The 23115-nt window shown below is 29.7% G+C and overlaps 2 protein-coding genes across 6 annotated transcripts; one reads left to right on the top strand and one right to left on the bottom strand.

Moving 5' to 3' along the window:
* Positions 1-484: 484 nt before the first annotated feature.
* LOC118070544 (protein dopey-1 homolog) lies at positions 485-12085 on the bottom strand. Of its 5 annotated transcripts, none has more exons than XM_035089220.1 (8): positions 11981-12085; positions 11043-11185; positions 10689-10966; positions 3980-10583; positions 3387-3398; positions 2925-3092; positions 2654-2765; positions 485-1540 (listed from the first exon to the last, which is right to left on the bottom strand). In XM_035089220.1, exons 2-8 carry the CDS (start codon positions 11096-11098, stop codon positions 1331-1333), a joined length of 7440 nt encoding a protein of 2479 aa, XP_034945111.1. In that variant the 5' UTR covers positions 11099-11185; positions 11981-12085; the 3' UTR covers positions 485-1330. The 5 variants fall into 5 exon arrangements, with proteins under 5 accessions (XP_034945111.1, XP_034945113.1, XP_034945110.1 ...); XM_035089222.1 differs by having other exon boundaries at positions 11043-11098; positions 11981-12057; XM_035089219.1 differs by having other exon boundaries at positions 11799-12054.
* A 3498-nt stretch (positions 12086-15583) lies between these two features.
* Positions 15584-17277, top strand: LOC118070566 (uncharacterized). The gene is made up of 2 exons (XM_035089257.1): positions 15584-15727; positions 15800-17277. The coding sequence occupies exon 2, from the start codon at positions 16302-16304 to the stop codon at positions 16863-16865; it is 564 nt and encodes a 187-aa protein (XP_034945148.1). The 5' UTR covers positions 15584-15727; positions 15800-16301; the 3' UTR covers positions 16866-17277.
* The last annotated feature ends 5838 nt before the right edge of the window (positions 17278-23115 follow it).

Raw genomic sequence — 23115 nt, 5'->3', positions numbered from 1 at the left:
ATATTGATATTTTAACATAAGAATCGACTTTTTGTAAAATATAATGATTTTATTTTTTGATGAGAATCTATTAGAAATATATAAAAAATTATTCAGAGTGGAAGAAATAAGGCATTGACCTATAATAATAAGTCATATTAATAATTGATTCAGTTTTAAGCATTCAGTGCGAAAGTGTAATATATATTTCAATCAATAATTCATGATTTAAGTGAAATAATTGAATACACGTATTGCACTATTCAATTTTATCTAAATTATTTACAAAAATTAGAATTCATGTGTTTGATTAAATTTAATGTATAAAAATAGTGTACATAATTGGCTTTTTATTACGAAAACAAAGTTTTTTATAATTTCTCTTTAAACTTTTTTTACTTTTTCACATAGAACTGTAAAATTATTTATTCTATTTATATTTTTTATTATCATTATTCATATTTTTCACTTAGTATTGAATAATTTATAAATAATCAATGTCCCTTAATGATAGCACAACAAATGAAAAATAATTAAATAACAAATTTATCATTTACATAATTTACATAAATGCAGCTGTATGCATATTTTTCAATCGTTTAATTACATCATTAATATATATTCACGTAACTTTGTAACCGATTATTCTGTACGATTCACTGATATTTTCTACCCTTTGGAGATCGTACATATCGAGCTATTCACAACCGAATGAGGAGACGAATGACAAGCTTAAATAGTAATTATATTTATTAATAACGATAATCAAATTAAAATCACTTTTTTGACTTCTATTATGTATATTTTACAACAATTCTACGGCTGATATCTTTTAGTTATCATTATATTATATGTGTTATATTATTTATATTTAAGAGGTTTTATGTACAGGAAAATATTCGATTTTATTAAATACGTCTTTTTTCTCTTTATGCTGTTATGGCACGATATTCACAGTTTAATCTAGGAAATGAAGATCAATCTTTTATTGTAAATTTAATTCTGAATATTGGTTTAATAATTCTTAATTATGCTAAGACAATATTTTTGTTTGAAAATTTAGATTTCATTATGCTATTTTCAATCAAATAAATATAAATAATTTTTGTCAAAATAACAAACTAACAATTATTGCATTTGTCAATTAAAAATATTAACATTTCGATAATTATTCTTTATAAGTCAATTAATTGTTTTATGAGAATGAATTACTCATTCAATAAAAAGCTCTTTTTTTAATCAAAGATTAGTGCGTGATAAAAAACAAATTCATCATTTAGTGTCATCAATTATTAGAATTTAAATGTTGCATACTTTATTTAATAATCAAAATCTCAAAATAAGTTGTCTATTATCGAGATGTGACTATGGGTGGCATAGATTCGAGAAAGTCTTGTTCAATTACTGCCTCCAATTGTGTAATATTTAAAGGAGCATCCGAATCTCTAGATCTGCAGCTCAAACCAGTAAAAAAGTGATGTAGATCTTGAAGTGAATGAATTTTATTTGAAGTTACGAGTAATTCTCCTGGAGTTACGTATACCGGAGGATTTTGAAGAAACTATAAATCAATAAAAAAATTATTCTTTCATCAATTATATGTATTTGTTGAGCGAAGTAATGAATTAAAAATCCAAACATCAAAGTGTGAATAATTATTTAAATGCTACCGCGCTTTTCTGGAAGATTTTAAAGCTTGGTACCAAAATAAATTTCGCACTTGTAAGTAATTTAAGCTTCTATAGATATACCTAATGTATTTCAGGTATTTGTTGAGCTTTGTTCAAAATAGTTCATCCCATCTTCACAAATCATCAACTTTTCTTTGTTTCAAGTAAAAATTAAACATTGTCCTAATTACCGTTATACATATACAGATGTAAACTTGGATGAATTGATAACTATCACACGTTGACGACAAATGTACAACTGACAATAATAATGACAATTGAATCAAGCAAATGCACATCATAAAGAGAAAAGATCATAGACAGTGAAATAAAATACACCAATTATTATGGATATAATTTTTTTGTTCGTCTTCTTAAATCTTTTTATCGTTGCATCTGCTCGTGAGTAAAATTCTTTAATCTTAACAAACAATTTATTTATTCAACAAATTAATAATTTTTCATTTTAGAATACACGGATGATTCAGACTATAATGATTTTGATATATATAACGAGCCTCCAACCATTAAAAAATTATCGATCAACAATTTTCATGATTTACCGAGTCCTGATGATTTTTATATAGTTTCTGATGATGATACAAGTATCGAAGAATTAATTAATTTACCTAGACACTATGTTAATTTAAATAAAGTTCCAGAAAAAAAATATCGTTATACTAAACATCGAATTCCAGGTTACGATTATGATGAGATAGACTTGATAGAGAATAAAAATATGCCAAGTTGTGATGAAAGATCTGTTCGGACTCATTGTCTTTGTCAATTTACGTGTATAGAACCAAATGTTAAAGATTGTTATACACCTTGTGAAAGTGGTTGTGAGTGTAAAGAGGATTTTGTGTTTGATGAAAATATTCAGCAATGTGTTTACCCAGAAGACTGCAGTGCCACTAATGATCATTTTTTTTAATTTACTCCATTGAAATAATTAGTATAGATAATAATACTTAGATGATAAATATTTGTTGAATAGATTTTACCTTGGCATCCATAAGCTTTGCTATTCTTGTTATATGTGGTACAAAGTCTGATGATAAATTGTTGTTTTCGGTACTTCCCACTGCTGCATCTCCAACAAAGGCCCATCGATACCTAAATATTTTTTATTATTAATGCGAAACTTTTTGATAATAATCTTTGAAAAACATTATAAAAAATTGATTTAATATTGTATTTCAAGTTGAATATCTGTTAAATAGTTTTAAGATTACATATATCAAATAAAAGTTGAAAATCATACATCTTACTTACATTTGAAATTGTGGCAATTTATGAGCTGGTAACAATAAAGCTAAATCTAGTAGTTTTGCTGCTGCAAGTTGTAACTGTAACCAGTGAGGATGGCCATGAGCTTGAAGTCCATTGTTAGCGTTTACAGCCCATGAAGAATCCAACGCGGATAAAAGTTTCAAATGAGAGCTAATAAAATTGTTATTATCAAATGTTAGTGAAAGTAAAATATTATGTAAAATTTAATTAATTTCTCTATCATATTTATTTCATTTTTAATAATAATGATTTTTTCCATGAAAATTGTTAATGTTACATAAAGATAATTTACACAAGCTTTGCTTGATACAAGCTAGAATGTTATTGAGCAACATATTTCCACTTTCAAATTGATAGTTTGAAAAAATGTACTTTCCTTTATAAAAGATGCAATATTATAGAACATAATGCAAAATTTATTATATTTCAGATTAAATCATTTACCTGCTCTGACGACTGCATCCCAACACCAATCAATCAAATTGCGATGACACCATAAATCCCACCACATTGCAGATGCCACAACAGATGCAAAAACATCACGTTATTAAATAGTTATGTTAATGAAATACACATAAAAACAGAGTAAAAAATTTTTTAGATCGAAAATAAACTTGAATATTTTAATGAAATACGATTATTAGGATGATTAATCATAAATAATTTTCCTTAATCAGTAAAAGCTCTAAAATAAAAGCGAAATTTCATTTTCATATAATATACCATTATTTTAATCTTATTTTTGAATAAAATGTTTGCTAATGATAATCTATTGAATCTAATAAAATTATAATATTATGGGTTAATATATCAAAATAAAATTTCAATGTTGTACATATTAATAAAACTTTAATAAATAATATAAAGCAGAAGTAGCAGAAAATAATGTTCATGAATCAACCCCATGGCATTTGATTTATGTAAAGCAAAAATTTCAATCATCAAAAAATAAAATAGCAATAAGAGTCAGCAAAAAGATAAATAAAAATAGAATAGAAAAATGAATTATAGTTACTTCTTTTAAATGAATAACTCACCTGAACTCTTCACTGTCAGTACTCAATTCTTGTTCAATATGTAGAAGTACTTGAACGAGCTCACTAACAATAACCGGCCATAGCGATGTAGTGTGCTGAGGAGACATACGTAATAATAACACCCGAAAACATAAAAAAACTTGTGCTTGAATAGAAGGAATAACTTGAGGTAACCGTAAACTATCAGCCAGACGTTCTTGAATATCTGGCATATATTTATGATACTGATCCGTCTCACTACAGAGAATCACAAAAGCTAATCTTTTCAAGAGTTGCGCTCGTTGCTCATACTCTTGTTCTTTTGATGAAAATATGCTGATACCACTACTCTGAGCTATAGACACTCGGTTCATTAAATCTCTAAAAGTTGTCGTATCATGGGTCATTAAATTATCAATAATAATTCTCCAATAAGGCAAACATGCAGCGGTCATTTGGAAAAATGCTGGATCTAATAATAAATCAAGAACATCTTTTCTCCATGCCTTTCGTGTATACTGATACCCCGATATGGAACTTAACAGTTGCGAACAGGCAATAAATGATGAAATATTTTTCATTGTATGATTTTTTAAATATGGAGTAACATTATACATTAAATTGGTTAGTAATGTAACGACTCTTTCTTTTTCTTGAGATCCATAACTAACGTCAAGGAGTGGGGCTAAAATTTCAGCTAAAACAGCTTGTGCTTGAACACTATACGCTGAATTAGGTGGAGTTCCTGGTGTCATTTCTGACGATCCTTCACTTACTTCAAGTGCATTTTCTCTTACAGCTAAATTTCTCCTTAGCCATGTTGTTTGCTCCAAGCAGGCTCCAGCTATTTGAGAACAAGATTCAATAAGCTTTGCAGAAATGTCTTGGAGGTCTCTAACGTCCTTCTTCTCTTGCATTGGTGGACATTTTTGAATGTATTCATTTAATATAGCCAATAATAAAAATTGTGCAGGTGCAGATAATGAGAGAGAATCTTTTAACAGACTTAATAAAGATCCCCAAGATTCAACTAATGATTGTAAAGTATTATTTTGCATATAGACATACAATAATTCGAGGACGGATACTTCAAGTGAAAAATCTTGTTTTACACCATGTATTGGTGGAGGATTTTTTATTACTTGATTCACAGTTTGTATCAAAGTATCTATAGGCATAACACGAATAGCACTAACTAAATGAACAATAACTTGTTGATTTGGACATGCTTCTGGTAAAACTTTTTTGGAGTTTGTTGAAGATTGACGTCTTTCATGCCAAGCTACAGCAACTGCAGCAAGAAAATTTACCCCATGATGAAAAGATATTGGTGAGAGTAATTCCAACAATTGATGTTTAACTACCCTAGGATTTCCAATCACACAACTGGCTTGTTCATTATCTTTTGCAACCAACACAGCTTGCCAAAGAGTTGATAATGACGCTATAATTCTTGGTAAATGACTGAGAGCAGTTCTTTTTGCATGGAGGTACTGTTCATTAGTACTTGCTTTATCTTTAATTGAATCTAATGATAAAGGAGTTGGAGAGAAAACATGAATAAGATTAGTAAAAATTTGACCTGGATTAGCACCAGAAATTCCAGTTTGAAAAGATCCACCGTATGACTGGTTAAAAGAGAAACTAATCTGTTGAGAATTATCAAGTAGACAATATTGAAGAAGAAAAGTTAAAGCCTCTAAATGAGTCACTGTATAATCTGCTGGTAAACAGCATTCTAAGCTACTGATATCATTCAATTTTACTGTTAAAACAGCGTCTTCTGTCACATAATATGCTGCTAGTTGCTCAATATTACAACATAATTGATGAACTACCGATGTCACAACTTGTGTTAATGATGCTCCCATGTAGGGAAGACTAGAAGTAACAAGATTGGTCCAATGTTGATGAAGATGTCTCATGTGATTCAATTGTAAAGCACTCAGAATACTTGCAAGAAAAATGGGTTGTTGAGGAATTGGAGCTCCTGGAATATATTCCAAAGCACTTCCAGCTAAATTCGTAAGGCTTCTTGAAGGAGTTGACGGAGTTTGAGTGTTTGAAGAAGGCAATTCCTCACCTCTTTGCGTTGAACATTGGTATTCCAACATAATTGCAGCTAATACCAGTCTTAATAATTGCATTTGATACGCTTCTGTATGATCACTTGCTCGAAATTTACATTTATTAGTATCATTTTCAGACATAGGATCATTAAAAAGTACAATTTCTTCAGTAAATGTAAATGAATCGTCATTTTCTTTTTGTGCATTTTTCATATTTAATACACTAGATACTAAACAGTGGAGAATAATTTTTTGTACTTTACATTTTGTTAATAAATCAACTATATAACAACTAAAACCTTTTCCTGAGTTCCTCACAATAGAAACGAGTTCAGAAAATATTAAAGTTAATAGTTCAGCACTAGTGAGCTGAACTTGACGATTTCCTGCAATTTCTTCTTGTGTTAGTCTCATTTGTCCAAGATTTGGATAATAGCTGCGCATAAAATAAAGACATACGGTAATTAAAACTTCTAAATACATGCTACTTCTGTATGTAGCAATAAATTTTGTACTCATTATATCTCCATAAAAACTTCTTCCAAGTACACTTTTTCTATGTCTTGCTAAAAGAGTTAATAATAATGTATTTTTGCTAGCATTAGAAATTCCTGTCGTTGCAGCAGCGAATAAAAATATTCGGGTATTTGTTACTAATTCATTTCTTAGTGTTCTCAAGGCATAAAGAGTTCTCGCCGAATCATAAACACCACAATAAAGAAGCATATGTGAATGAAGATTGTGTACTCCAACTCCAGAAGGCCGTTTGACACCGCTATCAAGTCTGACGGATTCATCAGAAGCTTTTGTTGGTTCAATATATTCACACATTTCAGATACTTTATCAACAACTTCGTTTAACACTTCTTCTACAACACTAATTCCACTAGAATTACTGAAATACTCTTCAGCAGTTGTGCTGAGATCAAGTTCACAATCTTCATCACCCATAGTCCAACCGGGAAGTCCTATACTCGATTCAAGATTAGCCACAGTCTCATGAGGATCATAAGATGCAGAAAATTCATTATTGCTGATGTATTTACCTTTCAACAGAGTTCCAGCAACTTCTCGAGCACTGTTAGCCATTATAGAAGAACTCATGTCTTTTTTTGGGTTATTTTTTTGTTTATTGGCGATATCAGGACTACTTGATTCAATACTATTTGTAATAGAATCTAAAGAGGATCCGAATTCTTTATTTAATTGTTTAGTCTCCTTCGGAGAAGGTTCTTTAGTTTTTGAAATTGAGTTAATTGATTCAAAAAGGCTTTCATCAAAACTACCTGTTGATACTTGTCCAACACTGGGTTTTTTAAATCTTGTAGCATTTTTTAAAATATCTGTTGGCAAACTGCCTTTTTTTCCTTCATTTATCACATCTTCTTCAATTAATGATTCAGTTGAATTAGAATTTCCAACTGCTGATGAGAGTGGATTAACAAAAACAGAAATATTACAATTCCCAGAGATACTTGGAGGTACTTCAAGTTCCTTCATAAATTGATTCCTTTCTGTGATGTACTGATTACCTTTCTCAGTGTTCGTCAATGTTGTGACAGCGAAAATACGTTTCACTTTTACCGGATTAATTGATTTCTTTTTTTGCTTGCCTTTTTTATTTTTTCTATTGTCTTCTCCAGAATTACTAACATGATAAATAACATTTCCATCTACAGAACTAATAGCATAAATCTTTGCAGTTCCTTCTGTATCATCACGAGTTTCAGATCTCTCTTCAATAACATCATTTTTCGTTAACACTGTATTGCTATGTTGAATGCTCACATGAAGAACACTCATTCGACATGTTGATGAGTCTAACAGCATTATCAGAACTGGATCGACAATTCTGGCAATATCACCGCGCACTAATGAATGTAACAACCACGATTGTGCATGTAATTTCAATGGTGAATTGTCATGAAGTTGTAAATTATCCAGCATCTTTAACAAGGACTTATTAAAAGTTTTAGTACATCCTCGTAATCTTGGATTGGTCTCAATTTCTCTTCCCAAGTGCCAAAGAGTCGCAAATCTATTGAAAGCCTCAATTTTGTCTTCAATTGTATGGCTAGTTAATGCAGATCCAATAATATTTTCAACAGCATCACATGATTGATGTAGCGAATGATGAAGTTCATAAATTAATTCAACACAACGCAGTCGATATTTATTTGGAGAAAGTTTTCCTAAATGACACCAAAGTGAGTGAGCTATAGTTGGAAAAACATTTGTACATTGGGTGAGGTAAGAAATGTGCCACTTTTTTAATAGCGGTACCATAATAACTGCAGTTACGCCTTCATCACTTTTGCATTGTGATGAAACATCATTGTGAGCACGAAAAAGAGCAATAAGATCCAATAATGTTGCTATACTTGTTAATTGAAGTGACGGTTGTTTATTCAACCAACAAGAGCAGACAGCCAGAACTTGAAGCCAATCTGGTAGTACAACTGGATTCATAGGTTCTTTTTCTTCAGTAAGGTTATTACCTGGTTGAAAATATGTTGGAAATGTTGATAATTCCACTAATAGACTAGAGAGAACTTTAAAAACTTCTTCCCATTTTAATTGGTCTATTGAGGAAACTGAAACATTGGATATATTCGAATAGTCTGTATCATTTAACACTGGTTTTTGAATATTCCACTCAATTTTTGTTTCCTGTAATCGAGAATAAAGGATAGTTTCTAAATATTCGGTTTTATCATCATTATTTTTTGTAGGAGAAATAACTAAATCTTGAAACATTTTCAACATATTGTTCTCTACTCCGAGAATCCTTTCACTGACTAGTTTGACGTAAAGTAACTCATACTGACGCAAACATTTTTCCAACATTGAATGATGAGCTTGATGAGCAGGAGAAAGACTTCTATGGATTAGTTTCGGTGAATGAGTCATATTTCTTAATAACTGCGATGATGGAGATTCTTTTTTTGACGAATCATTGATACTATTTATTTGTTGATAATTTATATCCGAATCATCTAAGCTTTTAATTTTTGTTGTATCACTTATAATTACCGATATATCTCCCATATCTTTATGAATTTCATACATTTCATTTAATTTGGATACACTTTTACTAGACTTTTTTCTAGACTTTTTATCATTCCTTTTAGTGATTCCTCCAGAATTTGCTCTTCTTCGTGGACTTGGACTACGTTCTGTAAAAATATTCGATGTTTTTGGAGTATTTAATTTACTATCAGACTGACTTTTTTCCAAAGGCGTTGCACTTAGTGTTGTATTATTGTTTAATCCTGTATTTACATTGACTATCAATGTTTCTAATTTAGTCTCTTGGTTATTACTGTCAGGCTGAGTTATTACACTCAAAGGTTGAACTTTGGATAATATTTTACTACATAATGCAAGACTTTTTGCAATTTCATTAGGTGTAAACACACGTAGTCTTTCGAACAACTGATTTATAATCTCATAAAATAATTCTGGAAGATGCTCTGATGGAATATCTAAGAATGCATCAACAGAAACATTTTCTAGAAGAAATTCTGTTAAAATACAAATTTCTAATAAATTAGGCATTCCACTACCGACTGATTTTACTGAGCTCTCCTCATACTTTTGTTGGTTATTTTCTCTTTCAATACAAGCTTTTTCAAATAACTGACTACAATGAATCCAAACATAAGCTGGTTCGAGAGTTGAAAATAATAAATTGGCTGATTTGATAACTTCATGAGATTTCAAAGGTTTGTCGGTTTGAACGCATGCAAAGTAGAACGTTCTAAATATGTCATATAAAATATCATCAAGAATTATTGGTCCAATTTCTGGTTTATCTAATAATGATACCAGTATTCTGTATGGTTTTAGGTCTAATGGATTTTCTTCACAAACAGTTCTCATCGTTGTCTTAATAGCTTCAATTAACATGTTTTTTGAATATCTATCGAAATAAGTAACAACTAATTCTGTTTGTTCATAATCCATTTTTTTTTTTAATATCGACGTACTCACTTCAGTGCCTAGAAGCCATGCGAATAATCTTCTATTTAAACTCATATCTCTTCGCAAAATAGTCGTTAATGCGGCAGTAAGTAAAAGAACCATATCGCTGTACTTGAGTTGACTGTTATGAAATGGAAATCCAACTAGTAAAAGGTCTAGTACACTTCGTTGAACTAAAACTGAACTGTCTTGAACTCCAGCATAAAGGGCAGAAACCATTATGTCAACATTTGTTCCCATTATATAGGATTGTTCTTCCATATTTAATTTTTTATTAAAATGTGACAATACGAATGAAATTGCAGGCAATCGTATTCCGGAATTTGATGCGAGACAATCCCATAAACATGCATAAAAATGAGTCGGTCCTACTCCTTCACAAACTTTTTCTAACAAAGAGTTGGTCCTATCAAAATGATCAGATCCTTCTTCCAGACCTGGAAGAACTCCACTTAGAAAACCACTGAGACCTGGTCTCAATCGTTCACCAAGAGGCACAAAATGAGTTTCGTAGACGGTCAAAAGTGTTGGTCGAACGTTCATTGCAGCATGACCAAGTAAAGGAAAAAGTCCTAAGAATAGGAAATAGAATAGTTATTTATTTAATTGCAGAATCAAATAGATGCAAAAGTAAATTGTAAGTGATTCATAGTGAAAATGAATGAACTGAGTAGTACCTGCACTGTATATAAACAGTTCATGGCTCAATCTATTAGTTCCCATACATTTGAAAATAACATCATAAGTTTCTAATGCTTTCAAGTGCACTCCAGATGGCAAAGCAGGATGCATACATTGTGCTAGTCTTTTAGATATTTTTATTCGCCTTGGTATAACAGGGAATTTCATGTAACTCAGTAATACTTTATTAAGTTTTCCTAGTGCTGATATTAAATCTGCCCATTCGCTTGTATACTCAAAATTCTTCAGAGCCTTGTCGACAGCTGAGACATAACTACAAGATAAAGTGATAGATTAGGTATTTTATTTAAAAATATCTATAAAAATAAATGAAATATCCTGATACTTACACTCTGTATTTGGAATCTTTCATAAGTTCATATTCTTCCAAAGCGATTGACCCCATCTTGATTAATATATTAATGTTAAATTCAATAATATAAATTTTTATTTATCATGATATTAGACTTATACATTTGAAATATTAATTCCCCTAAAACATATATTGTTTATCAATAAATCTCATATTTAAAGTAACTTTTGAACATGTAATTTAAAAATACTTTATCAATAAAATCATTCATAAAATATTCACAGGAAATATATTTGTAAATTATGCCTCACAAAATATATCTATCAATAATAATTTTGATTCGTAAACTCTTCTTACATATTTGTTTGAAGTTAAATGACTGACTAAAGATGTTGAATTTCAAGATTGAAAGACGTAGTTAGAATTGTTAATGAATGGTAATAAAGTCATTGAAAATAAAATGTTATCAAAACCATGACTCAATTTAGTATTTTTATGGATAAACGTGACCAGTTAAATCAACAAAACATTTTTTTTATTTTAACCACTCATTTTAATAGCATAAATTAATATATCTGTACTATTTTTGAACAAAAACGGTATTTTTAATTAAATCAACAATGTAATGAACAAAATAAACTATATAGAACACTTCAAACCTAGTTATATTTGCACCTTCAATAAGTTAATTAAATTATTTTTTAATTTATCTAGTAATTATTACGAAAATAAACGGTGTTTTTTGTTGTCTCTCTTAAATATTTTTTATCACATATGGTTATTTTTTATATACCTCAATATCTGTAAGACTATGTAAAGAATACATAATTTTTTTCATATAATCTACGTATGAATAAAATGATTTACTATATTTTGATTCTGTTAAACTAATTGAACGATTACTCCGATTAACGAATAGTCTATACATAAAACACAGAGCAATCCAAAAGTTATTTTACGGTAAAAAAGATTTACCACAGGAGTGTGACATCTCTCCTAACTAAACGTCACACTCTACAGAGAAGCCAGTCATGTATAGTAATTTTCAAAAGAAATGTCTGCCATATTAAAACGGAAAACAAAAAAAAACCAGGAATTAAAACGTAAACTGAATTTCATGTAATATTTTTTTTTTAAATTTATCTATGATACAAATATTAAAAAAAATATGGAGAGTTTTGCATGACACAGAATTTTTTTTAATAAAATATAACGCCAGAAACGATCACAAACAACGAAAAATGTATAAATTGAATATTTTTGGTTACAACGTTATTTATTTACTAAGCGTTATCAAGAGGTACGGTAGTGTCTCGTGCGCCAAGCATAAATCGTCGCCATCTTGCTTACGTCACGACGAGGCACAACCATGTTGTTTTTGTTATAAGATGATTTTTGCAGGTTATAATTTTTAAATTTAAAATTTTTTCCTTATTATAACATAAACATGGGCTCAAATTAAGAATTAGCTCGGAAAGCGATTGTTGGCTTTCGATTAAGCATACTATGAAGTGTCATCATTGCTTTATTCATAATATATGATATTGAAAAAATTTCGTTGCGCAAAAATTGAGTAAAATGAAAATTTATTCATGGAGCAATCATATGTTTTTTTTTATCAAGTTGGTGATCCGAGTTTTTTATTGCTATGAAGTTTCCTTACTCACAGATTATAAAGTTGGTAACAAGTTAATTTTGCTCGAGCGCGAATATACAAATAATTGAAGTATTTTCTAAACAGATTTTTTTTTTTTTTTATTCCTTTTCAGTTGATGTGGACAAAAAATTGTGAAATCTCATCAAAAACAGCCCCCTTCTTCTGAGCTGTACAATAATGTGCGCAAAATATAAATAACGACAATAGTGAAATTACCAAAGAATCCTAAAATCATTAAACGCCAATTATTTAAATTTAGGAATCAACAATATTTAAAACAAATTATTTTCTTCGGTTTTTTTTTTTAAAAAAATCGGTTGTCTGTAAAGTCGGTTTACTGACGATAGTTGAACGTGACAACGTCTTATGAAAATACTGATGGAATAGCAGCATTTTTCAAAAGAAAATTTTAATTTCATTTGTTCAATAGATTTGTATGTATATAGAGAAGGAGGTAATTTAAAATCACAATGAAATTGATCAAGTTAGATTTATTTATACGCAAAATACAATTATGTTAATTTTTTCTTACTATTTGATAGTTTTTACAAGTATAAATGTGTGTTGAGCAATTTTTTTACAACTTTTTAACATGTGTAATATTTATGGCTGGGCTGAAGTCAGAGAGGCGACTGATTCCCCCTATCTAAATACATGGGATCGGGATATTTCTAATTTCTTCGCCAATTTACTATTATTTCTATGAAATCAAGTAATTTAGAAATAATTAGAAATATTGTATTCCAGATGATATTCTCCGGAAAATAAGTTTGAAAAAATTCCGATAGGTGACAGCATTATGCTCGCAGATGACCTCAGTCATCCATATTGAAAAAATGCACAATCCGTATCCAGAACTGATGGTGCCCTGCATTTTGGCGAGTAATTTGTGTATGTGTGTGTACAATACATGTGTGATGTAAATGTAGTGTGTCACACTACATGCCCTACACTTTGATGACTATTGCAATATTAGAAATGAATATGATGATACTCATTGAACATTAATTAATGTAATACCTGCAAATAACTTCAAATACATATATTCATCCATTATTATTATTTCTATTAGGTATAAATTTCAACAAACGAGCTCAATTCCAAGTCTACGGATCGAAGCATGTAGTTTAAGATGAATAAACATGAAATTTTGATTGGAAATATGCTGGCTTTGTGGTTAAAGCAACATGCTTCTATTTTACCGAGCAGGGTTCAATCCCGATCTCGGCCAATTTTTTTTTCTTTTTTTTTTTAATGGAATTGAATGTAATTATAATTTTAGTAAGTCAAAATAAATTCTTCATAAGAATTTAAGTTTTTTTTTTTTTTTATAATTCTTTCAATTAATGAACGCTGAGGGAGAAGACATTCGAACAGGGCCATAAACCCTTTTTTAGTACAGTTATATAAATGTAGTTTTTTTTCAAAAATAATTTAAAAATATTTAGCAGCAATTTAAACAATTTGCGGAGAGTTTTGGCACTTCACCGGCAAGCTCTACCCCCACTCTTTGTGCCCAAGCCTGCAGCTTATAATTTACAAGCATAAATAATAGAATTGTTATCCTGATAACTCTGTGGTCAGAGTGTTGGACTTCTATTTTGCCAGGCAAGGTTCGATCCTAGTCATGGCAAATTTTTTTTTCTTTTTTTTCGTTTAAGTAACTTTATATATTTATATATTTTATTGAAATATTCTTCCAATTAATTACGAAAAAAAATTGTTTTTCTGAAAATAAGCTGAGGGTGAAGAACGAGTTACTATGAATTCTCTTTTTTAGAAAATGTTGTCTCTGAAAGACTATAGGAATTGATTTTGAACTAATATAAACAACCAATTATTGCATTTATGTAAAATTTTAATGAAAAAAAATTGGCTATGACTGGGATCGAACCCTAATTGGTAAAATGAAAGCCTGGTGTTCTAACCACACAGCTAACACATTATCTCTGACATTGTGCTTATGTTTATAAGTTATATAATGCAGGCTTGAGTATGAAGGGTGGGGATAGAGCTTGCCAGCGAAGTGCCGGAACTCCCCGCGGACTGTTTCAACTATTTCTGAATATTTTCAAATTGTTTAAAAAAAAGCTACGCTCATAGAACCGTATTTAAAAAAATGTTCATAACCCTTTTTAAAGGTTTTCCGACTCGGCATCCAATAATTAAATGAATAAATTGAAGAAAAAAAAATCAAATCGTTAGTAAGAATTCATTTTAGCATGTTAATATTATAATTTCATGCAAATCTAATACATGAAAAAGAAAAAAAAACTTTGCCATGACTGGGATCGAACCCTGGCCGGCAAAATAGAATTCCAGTGCTCTGACCGCAGAGCTAACGTGTTTATAATCTTGCTATTTTTGCTTGTAAATTATAAGCTGCTGGCTTGGGCACAGAAAGTGGAGGTAAAGCTTGTCCGCCAAGTGCCGGAACTCGCCGCGGATTGTTTAAACTATTTTTTATTGTTAATAAGTTGTTAAAAAGGCTATTATCAATGTATTTGTACAAAAAAAGGTTAATGGCCCTGTTTAAATATTTTCTCATTTGTCATCGATTAATTGAAAAATAATTTTACATAAAAATTGAAATTTAAAACTCGTTTTTGGCATGATGAAATTGCAATTACAAGTAATTTAAATTAAAAAAAAATTTTGCCGCAATTTGAATCGAACACCGTTCGGTAAAATCACTGTCGAACCTTCTGACTACAGAGCCAGCATATTTTCATTTGTTTTGTTTACGTTTAGATATCATAAGCTTCAGGCTTGGTAACAGAGGGTGGGGTATGTGCTTGCTCGTTAACTGTTCAAACTCGCAGTCTTCTCTAAAAAATAAGACGGAGATAGATATATACATTCTCTACTCTGTCTTGCTCGGAACTAGAGATGTGAATCGGTAATTGACGGGTAAATTTACCGTAAATTACCAGTAAAAAACGCGTCAATGACCAAGCCTGTTTTACCATACCGGTCAGAAAAATGCTGATCTCTGATTGGTTAATACATGTCCAATCACAGTTTAGAATTCCCAACGGCATACAACTGTTTATTTGTTCTATCAGGTATATATTTTCATTTTTATTTGTTTATTAAAAATACTGATAATATTTAATATAAGAAAATTCAATTTGTAGATAAGGATTTTCATTGAGAACTTGGTGCAATGGGGGAGAACAAATCAATATATAAACATTTCTCTGCATTACCTCTGCAACCTAACCAAAAATTAAAATCGTATTCATGTAACTATTGCAAGAAAAAGTATGCAGAAAACATTTCATGTCATCTAAACAGCACAGACGACTCATTTACTATTGAAGATTTGAATGAAGCAGACAATAGAGCAAGTACTTCAATGATTTCAAATGAAAATTTACCAAATAATATAAGTGTTTGTAGCAATAACTATAAAAAAAATACAATCGATAGTTTTTGTGATAAAATGTCAAAAAAGATGAAGATTCTCTACAAGAACTACTTGCAGAAGCGATTTATGCATCTGGTACACCATTATGTATAACAGAAAATCCATATTGGCTAAAATTTTTTAACGCATTACGGCCTTCATTTAATTTGCCATCAAGAAATCAAATATCAAATAATCTTTTAGATTCAGTATTCGTTAGAACACAAAATATGGTTAATGAAAAAATTGAATCTGCTACTACTGTTGGAGTGCAATGTGACGCATGGTCTAATATTCGCAAAGAAGGAATCATCAATTTTATTGTAACAACCCCAGCGCCAGTTTTTTTCAAAACATTTCCAACTGGAACCGAATCACAAACTGCCTTATATATTTCTGAAAAAATAGGAAGTGTTATTGATGCTTTGGGAATTAAAAAAGTTATCGGAATTTGTACAGATAATTGTGCTGCAATGAAAAGTGCTTGGACTTTGATAGATCAAAAGTATAATGTCGACAAATTGTATTGTTATGGTTGTGCTGCTCACATTCTTAACCTACTCATGAAAGATATTGGTAGTCAAGCAACTGTTGAAACTTTGGTGACAAGTGCAACAGCTATTGTAAAAGGAATAAAAGAAGTACAAATAATGTCAGCGATTTTCAAAGAAATTCAATCTCAAGATGAACGTAGAGTATTTATTACCTTAAAATTACCAGCTAAGACAAGATTTGGATCTACTATAATTATGATTGACAGTCTTTGTGTTAATAAGTTAAGCGAGCAAGTATAATCACTTCAGCATGTCAATGGTGGCAAAGTATTTGCCAAAAATCTTCGTTGAGCAAAATAGCTGTGGCTATATTGACTTTACCTGCAACATCAGCTGCAACCGAGCGTTCCTTTAGTACACAAGGATGGATTCATTCATCTAAAAGAAATAAGTTAAGTATCGATAGAGCTGGAAAAATAACATACATTGCAAGAAATTTAAAATTACTTAATCCTTCACCAAAAAATACAGAAGAAGAATGGGAAGAAGATGAGGAAAGTAATAAAGGAGAGGATGAAATAAGTGAAATTTGTGCTGAGCATGAAGAAGTTGAATTTTTAGAAGAAGAATTTACTCAAGACTAATTAGTGATGTTGATGGAATTGAATCAGTATTAGACTTGTTATTTCCTAATGAAATATGTCAATTATTATGTGATATTACTAGTTGATAGAAACTATAGATTATATGGTTTTATTTTTTCATAAATAATTTACATAAAAGTTAAAAAAGTCAAATTCTTTATAATATGTAATAACGAAGGATTATCTATTTTATAAAAAAAAATGTACCAAAAACTTAACTAAATAAACGTTTATAATAATTTTCAATATATTTATTATTTCTGTCCTAACAGTCAAAAATGTAAAATATTTTTTTTATTACAAATTACAAAATTTTTTTTTCATCTTATAATAATTAATTAGTTTTAAATTAACAAGTGCAAAAAGCAAAATTAACATAAGCAAATTGGCAAGCAAGTTCGAAAGCAAGCCATTTCCTCGGTAAAAAGCTCATCATATTCATCTATATAGATGCGAATGACCGGTAATTTACGGTAATTACGCTGACCGACGGCTTGACGGTAAATTTTACATTCAGAATTTTTTGACGTCAGAATACCGTCAGATACCGGTAATTTTACGTGGTAATTACCGAATTTTCTATTACCGGTAAATTCACATCTCTACTCGGAACAGATTATTCTGAAATTTGTGAATTTCTTGGTGCCCTAAGGTTCCCTTTCTGTAGTGCATCCCTGAAAATTATCATTTTTCGAACGATTTCCCTATTACCTATCTGATTTCAATTGATATCGAGCTTCGGCCTTTCGCCGCACAACGCGAGGGCGTAAAGTTAACTCTTCTTACAATGTGTTATTCTGTTGAGAATAGGACGATGATAGGAAAAGTAGGAAATAAAAGGGAGTGTTTCGAGTTTAATGTGTCTTGAAAAAGTTAAATCGATGGTGGTGCCTCCTAGTGTTGTTGAGGGCAGCGTGACATCCGTCCCCAATAAGATGTCAGTCAAAGGCATTTTTACAATCTTTTAAATTTGAATCTTTAAATGTATAATCTTACTGATTGTTAATCAAATTCTATGATGCCCAGATTTTTTATCTAATGATCATTTTAAAAATAAGCTTTATTCTTTTAATCTTTTAAAATTGGTTTTTTTTATTTTCAATCATTTAATATTCAATCAAATTATAAAAATTTTTCTTTTTTTAATGTTTATCATTTCGTTGAACAGTCAACTTAAGAAATTAGGACTGGTAAGTTATCTTGCGTCGGTATAGTAGAAAAAAAATTCAACTAGTGTCACTGTTTTCTGATAGATGACAGTAATTACACTGTTTTCAATCAAAAATTCAAAATACTTATATGATTTTAAATTTTGAATTGTTTAATAGCAACTTTACTTACCAAAAATAAATATTAGATTGATCTTCTTGAAATGGAGCATAATTTTCTTCAAAACCAATCACTTATATCGATATTTTTCATCGTTAGAGATATACCACATCAAGTTATATTGAGTTAATTTCTTTACAATATCAATTACACAATTCAAAATAATAAAAAAATACTTTACTTTTAAATTGAATTTTTCTTCAATATATTTCCTTTTTTTGTTTCATCAATCATTTAAGTTACTGAATTACTTGCTATTTCTTCAGTTAGTTTGTGTTTTAATTGACTATCAGTAAGACAGTCTTCTAGTATTATCGTAATTATAAATAAAATAAAATATATTATTTGTATCATTAATTTACGCTTAGTTTAACTTTTCTAATAAAGTTAGTTTCATCCATTGTGTAATGAAATTTTTTAAACAGGTTTTTTTTCAATATAATTTTTATTTCAAACTCTTTTTTCATTAATGACATATTTTTTAAAAAACAAAATAAATTTTCACACAAATAAATTATATATTAAAGAGAAATATAATTAAGATCCTATTAAATTTTTATTATTACTCAATTTAGTTCACACGACAATTAGTTTTAACACAAAAAAGTAATTTTTTGGGTAAATATTAAAACACATTTAATATATATATTTATACATATTCATAATTCTGTATTGAATTAAATTTCATTTTTCAGATCGATTAATAAACATAATTTGTGACAGTGACATTGAATATTGTAGAATAATGAATGAAACTACACGACAAAATCATTCTCGAGCAATTCAACATACAATTGACTTGTACATTAATAATTCACAAGAGTCCTTGAGAAATGGAAGATACTTATATAATTTGTTAATTTATTCAATCATTTTATATTAAATTTAAATAATTTGTTATAATATCAATTTATATATAGGATGACATTGTCAGAATATTTGTAGGCAGTAGTTGAACGCACAAATATTCGACGGGAGCTGAGACAACGTGGCTCATAATTTGGAAGTGTAGAAAACCAAAGTTAAAGAGATACCAGCAAATGTAAATTTTCTTAAATATAAATAAAAGTTATACTTATAACTTCAGGAATGATTTTTGAATTCTTTAATTGACCCTGATTATTTTATTTTAAAATAATTGAATTGAGTAGTGATTTATATTAAAATTTATTAATAAATTTATATTCATATTATATTTATATTTAAATTCAGGTAAATTAAGGTATTCATTAAAAATACTGATTTAGTTTTATAAAAACTTAAGTAATAAAACTTTTTTTTTTCGTTGCACGAAAATCGTTTATGTTTATTAAAGAAGAGAATAATACTGACAGACATTATTTTTGAAGTTTTTCAACTTTTTAATAATTCAGTTTTCAAATTTTTTTCACTTGGATTACGTTATTACGCTAACATTAAGATAAAAATGTTATTATCATTAGATTATAAGCCTAAATATACTTATTCATGAAGTAGGAATTACATGACATTACATGAGCCAGAAAGAAGACTTTTTTTTGTATAAGCATTTTGAATTTTTGATTGAAAACAGTGTAATTACTGTCATCTATCAGAAAACAGTGACACTAGTTGAATTTTTTTTCTACTATACCGACGCAAGATAACTTACCAGTCCTAATTTCTTAAGTTGACTGTTCAACGAAATGATAAACATTAAAAAAAGAAAAATTTTTATAATTTGATTGAATATTAAATGATTGAAAATAAAAAAAACCAATTTTAAAAGATTAAAAGAATAAAGCTTATTTTTAAAATGATCATTAGATAAAAAATCTGGGCATCATAGAATTTGATTAACAATCAGTAAGATTATACATTTAAAGATTCAAATTTAAAAGATTGTAAAAATGCCTTTGACTGACATCTTATTGGGGACGGATGTCACGCTCCCTTGTTGAGTTATTAATGTCTGATGCACACCGACTCCCTTTTATTTCCTACTTTTCCTATCATCGTCCTATTCTCAACAGAATAACACAGATTGTAAGAAATTAAGGCTGGGCTGAAGTCAGAAAGTTTCCCGGAGTTGACTTTACGCCCTCGTGTTGTGCGGCAAAAGGCCGAAGCTTGACATCAACTGAAATTGAGTAGGTAACAATGGAATCGTTCGAAAAATGATAATTTTCAGGGATGCACTACAAAAAGGGAGCCTTAGGACACCAAGAAATTTACAGTTTTTTGAATAATCTGTTTCGAGCAAGACAGAGCACAGAATATATCTATCTATCTCCGTCTTATTTTTCAGAGAAGACTGCGAGTTCGAACAGTTGACGAGCAAGCACATACCCCACCCTCTGTTACCAAGCCTGAAGCTTATGATATCTAAACGTAAACAAAGCAAATGAAAAATATCAGTGCTCTGCAGTGGTCTGGGTGCGACCCGAAAGGTCCACACGACCAACTTCCCAGTGCACAAAATGAAAAAACAATTCGAATAGAACCCGTTTCCATTTTTTATAACAAATGGAATCGTTATAAACGAAATGAGGCTGTTTTTATTCATTTAATATGGTTAGTTACTTTATTTCAGTAAAAGAAAAAATTGTGCGTTAGAAGAATTCGAATGTACCTCATAGATCCTTTTTTTCATTATTTACAACGAATTTCATTGTTATACACGAAAAAAGTATGTTTTCATTTATGGCATACGGTTGGTAACATTTTTTTAGCAAACGGAAAAATTATGCGTTAAAAGTACTCATATATGTAGAAAGGGTCCCTATTTTTGTTGTTTATAACAATTTAAAACGTATTATTTAAATATTACTATGATCAATAATCACTTGTTAGTAACAATGTTCAATTATTATGAACTATTATAGCGTCTTTAATGCTGTTTTCTCAATCCTGACACGAGTTTAAAATTTTTTCATTGCTGATATTGTTTTTTAAATTTTTTTTTTTTTCGATAAAATATTGTCATCATATATCCATACAAGTATTCCAATCATTTGATATTCATATTTCTGCAATGATCTTGAAATTTTGTCTAAAAAATGGTATAATTTATAAATTACAAAATTCAAGTAATTTCCTCTTTCCAGCTTTTTGATTCTGCCAAAAAAATGGCTTTACCGATTTTCCTGAAAAATTTTTCAGTTCTAAGTTACGTAATTACGCGTCGGATGCAATTGGTCCCACATCGATATCATTTTCTGTTCTCGAGATAATCGAGGCGAAAAATAATTCCGAACGTACGGACGCACATACGCCGTACGCACAAACGCACATACGTACATACACACACACAGACGTCCACGTAAAAACTGTCGATTTATTCTAGAATAGGCTTTCGAATTTATTTATTATTAACTTTTTTTTAGCAAAAGAAAAGATTACGCGTTAAAAGAATTCAAATATATTGCATAGATATCTATTTTTATTGTTTATAACAGATTTAATTGTTATAAACAAAAAAAATGAGTTTCCATTTATGTCGTACGGTTGGTAACTTTTTTTTAGCAAAAAAAAAAAAATTACGCGTTAGAAGAATTCAAATATATTGCATAGATCTCTATTTTTATTGTTTATAAAAATTAACAAATTTTTTATCCAAATATTATTACGATCGATAATCATTTGTTATTAACAATGTTCAATCGTTATGAACACAATTTCTTATTATTAACAATAATCATTTACTATTTAATTATACTCAACGCTATTTTCTCCATCCCAACACAAGTTTAAAATTTCTTTATTGCTGATTTCGTTTTTTAAAAATTTTCTTTTCTATGAAATACTGTCATCATATTTCTGTATGTATTCTGTATTCTTTGTTCTCGAGATAATCGAGGCGAAAAATAATTCCGAACGCACGTACGAACATACGCACATACGCACATACATACATACACACACACAGACGTCCACGTAAAAACTATCGTATTCAACTCTGGGGACCTTAAAACGTGGAGATATGTCAAAATTAGCGATTCGCAAAATCGGACCCATTACTATAACTTCCCACTGGGAAGTTAACATGCTGGCTCTGTAGTCAGAAAGTTCGACAGTTATTTTACCGAACGTTGTTCGATTCCAATTGCGGCAAAATTTTTTTTTTATTCAAATTGCATGTAATTGCAATTTTATCATGCCAAAAATGAGTTTTAAATTTCAATTTTTATGTGAAATTATTTTTCGATTAATCGATGACAAATGAGAAAATATTTGAACAGGGCCATTAACCTTTTTTTGTACAAATACATTGATAATAGCCTTTTTTAACAACTTATTAACAATAAAAAGTAGTTTAAACAATCTGTGGCGAGTTCCGGCACTTCCCCGGCAAGCTCTACCCACACTCTTTGTGCCCAAGCCTGCAGCTTATAATTTTGAAGCATCGTCAATATTGTTGGAATCGTGATAGCTCAGTGGTTAGAGCACTAACCTTTGTTTTTGCTGGGCAGGGTTCGATCCCAGTCATAGGCAATTTTTTTTTCTTTTTTTTGCTTAAGTGACTTTATATACTTAGAGATAATTTCATATTTTTTACTAAATTATTCTTCCAATTGATTACAGAAAACAACTTGTTTTTCTGAAAATAAGCTGAGGAT

The sequence above is a fragment of the Chelonus insularis genome, unplaced genomic scaffold, assembly GCF_013357705.1.
Source record: "Chelonus insularis isolate UGA/USDA-ARS -01 unplaced genomic scaffold, ASM1335770v1 contig_64_pilon, whole genome shotgun sequence".
Lineage (NCBI taxonomy): Eukaryota > Metazoa > Arthropoda > Insecta > Hymenoptera > Braconidae > Chelonus > Chelonus insularis.
This window is presented reverse-complemented; position numbering and strand designations above follow the sequence as displayed.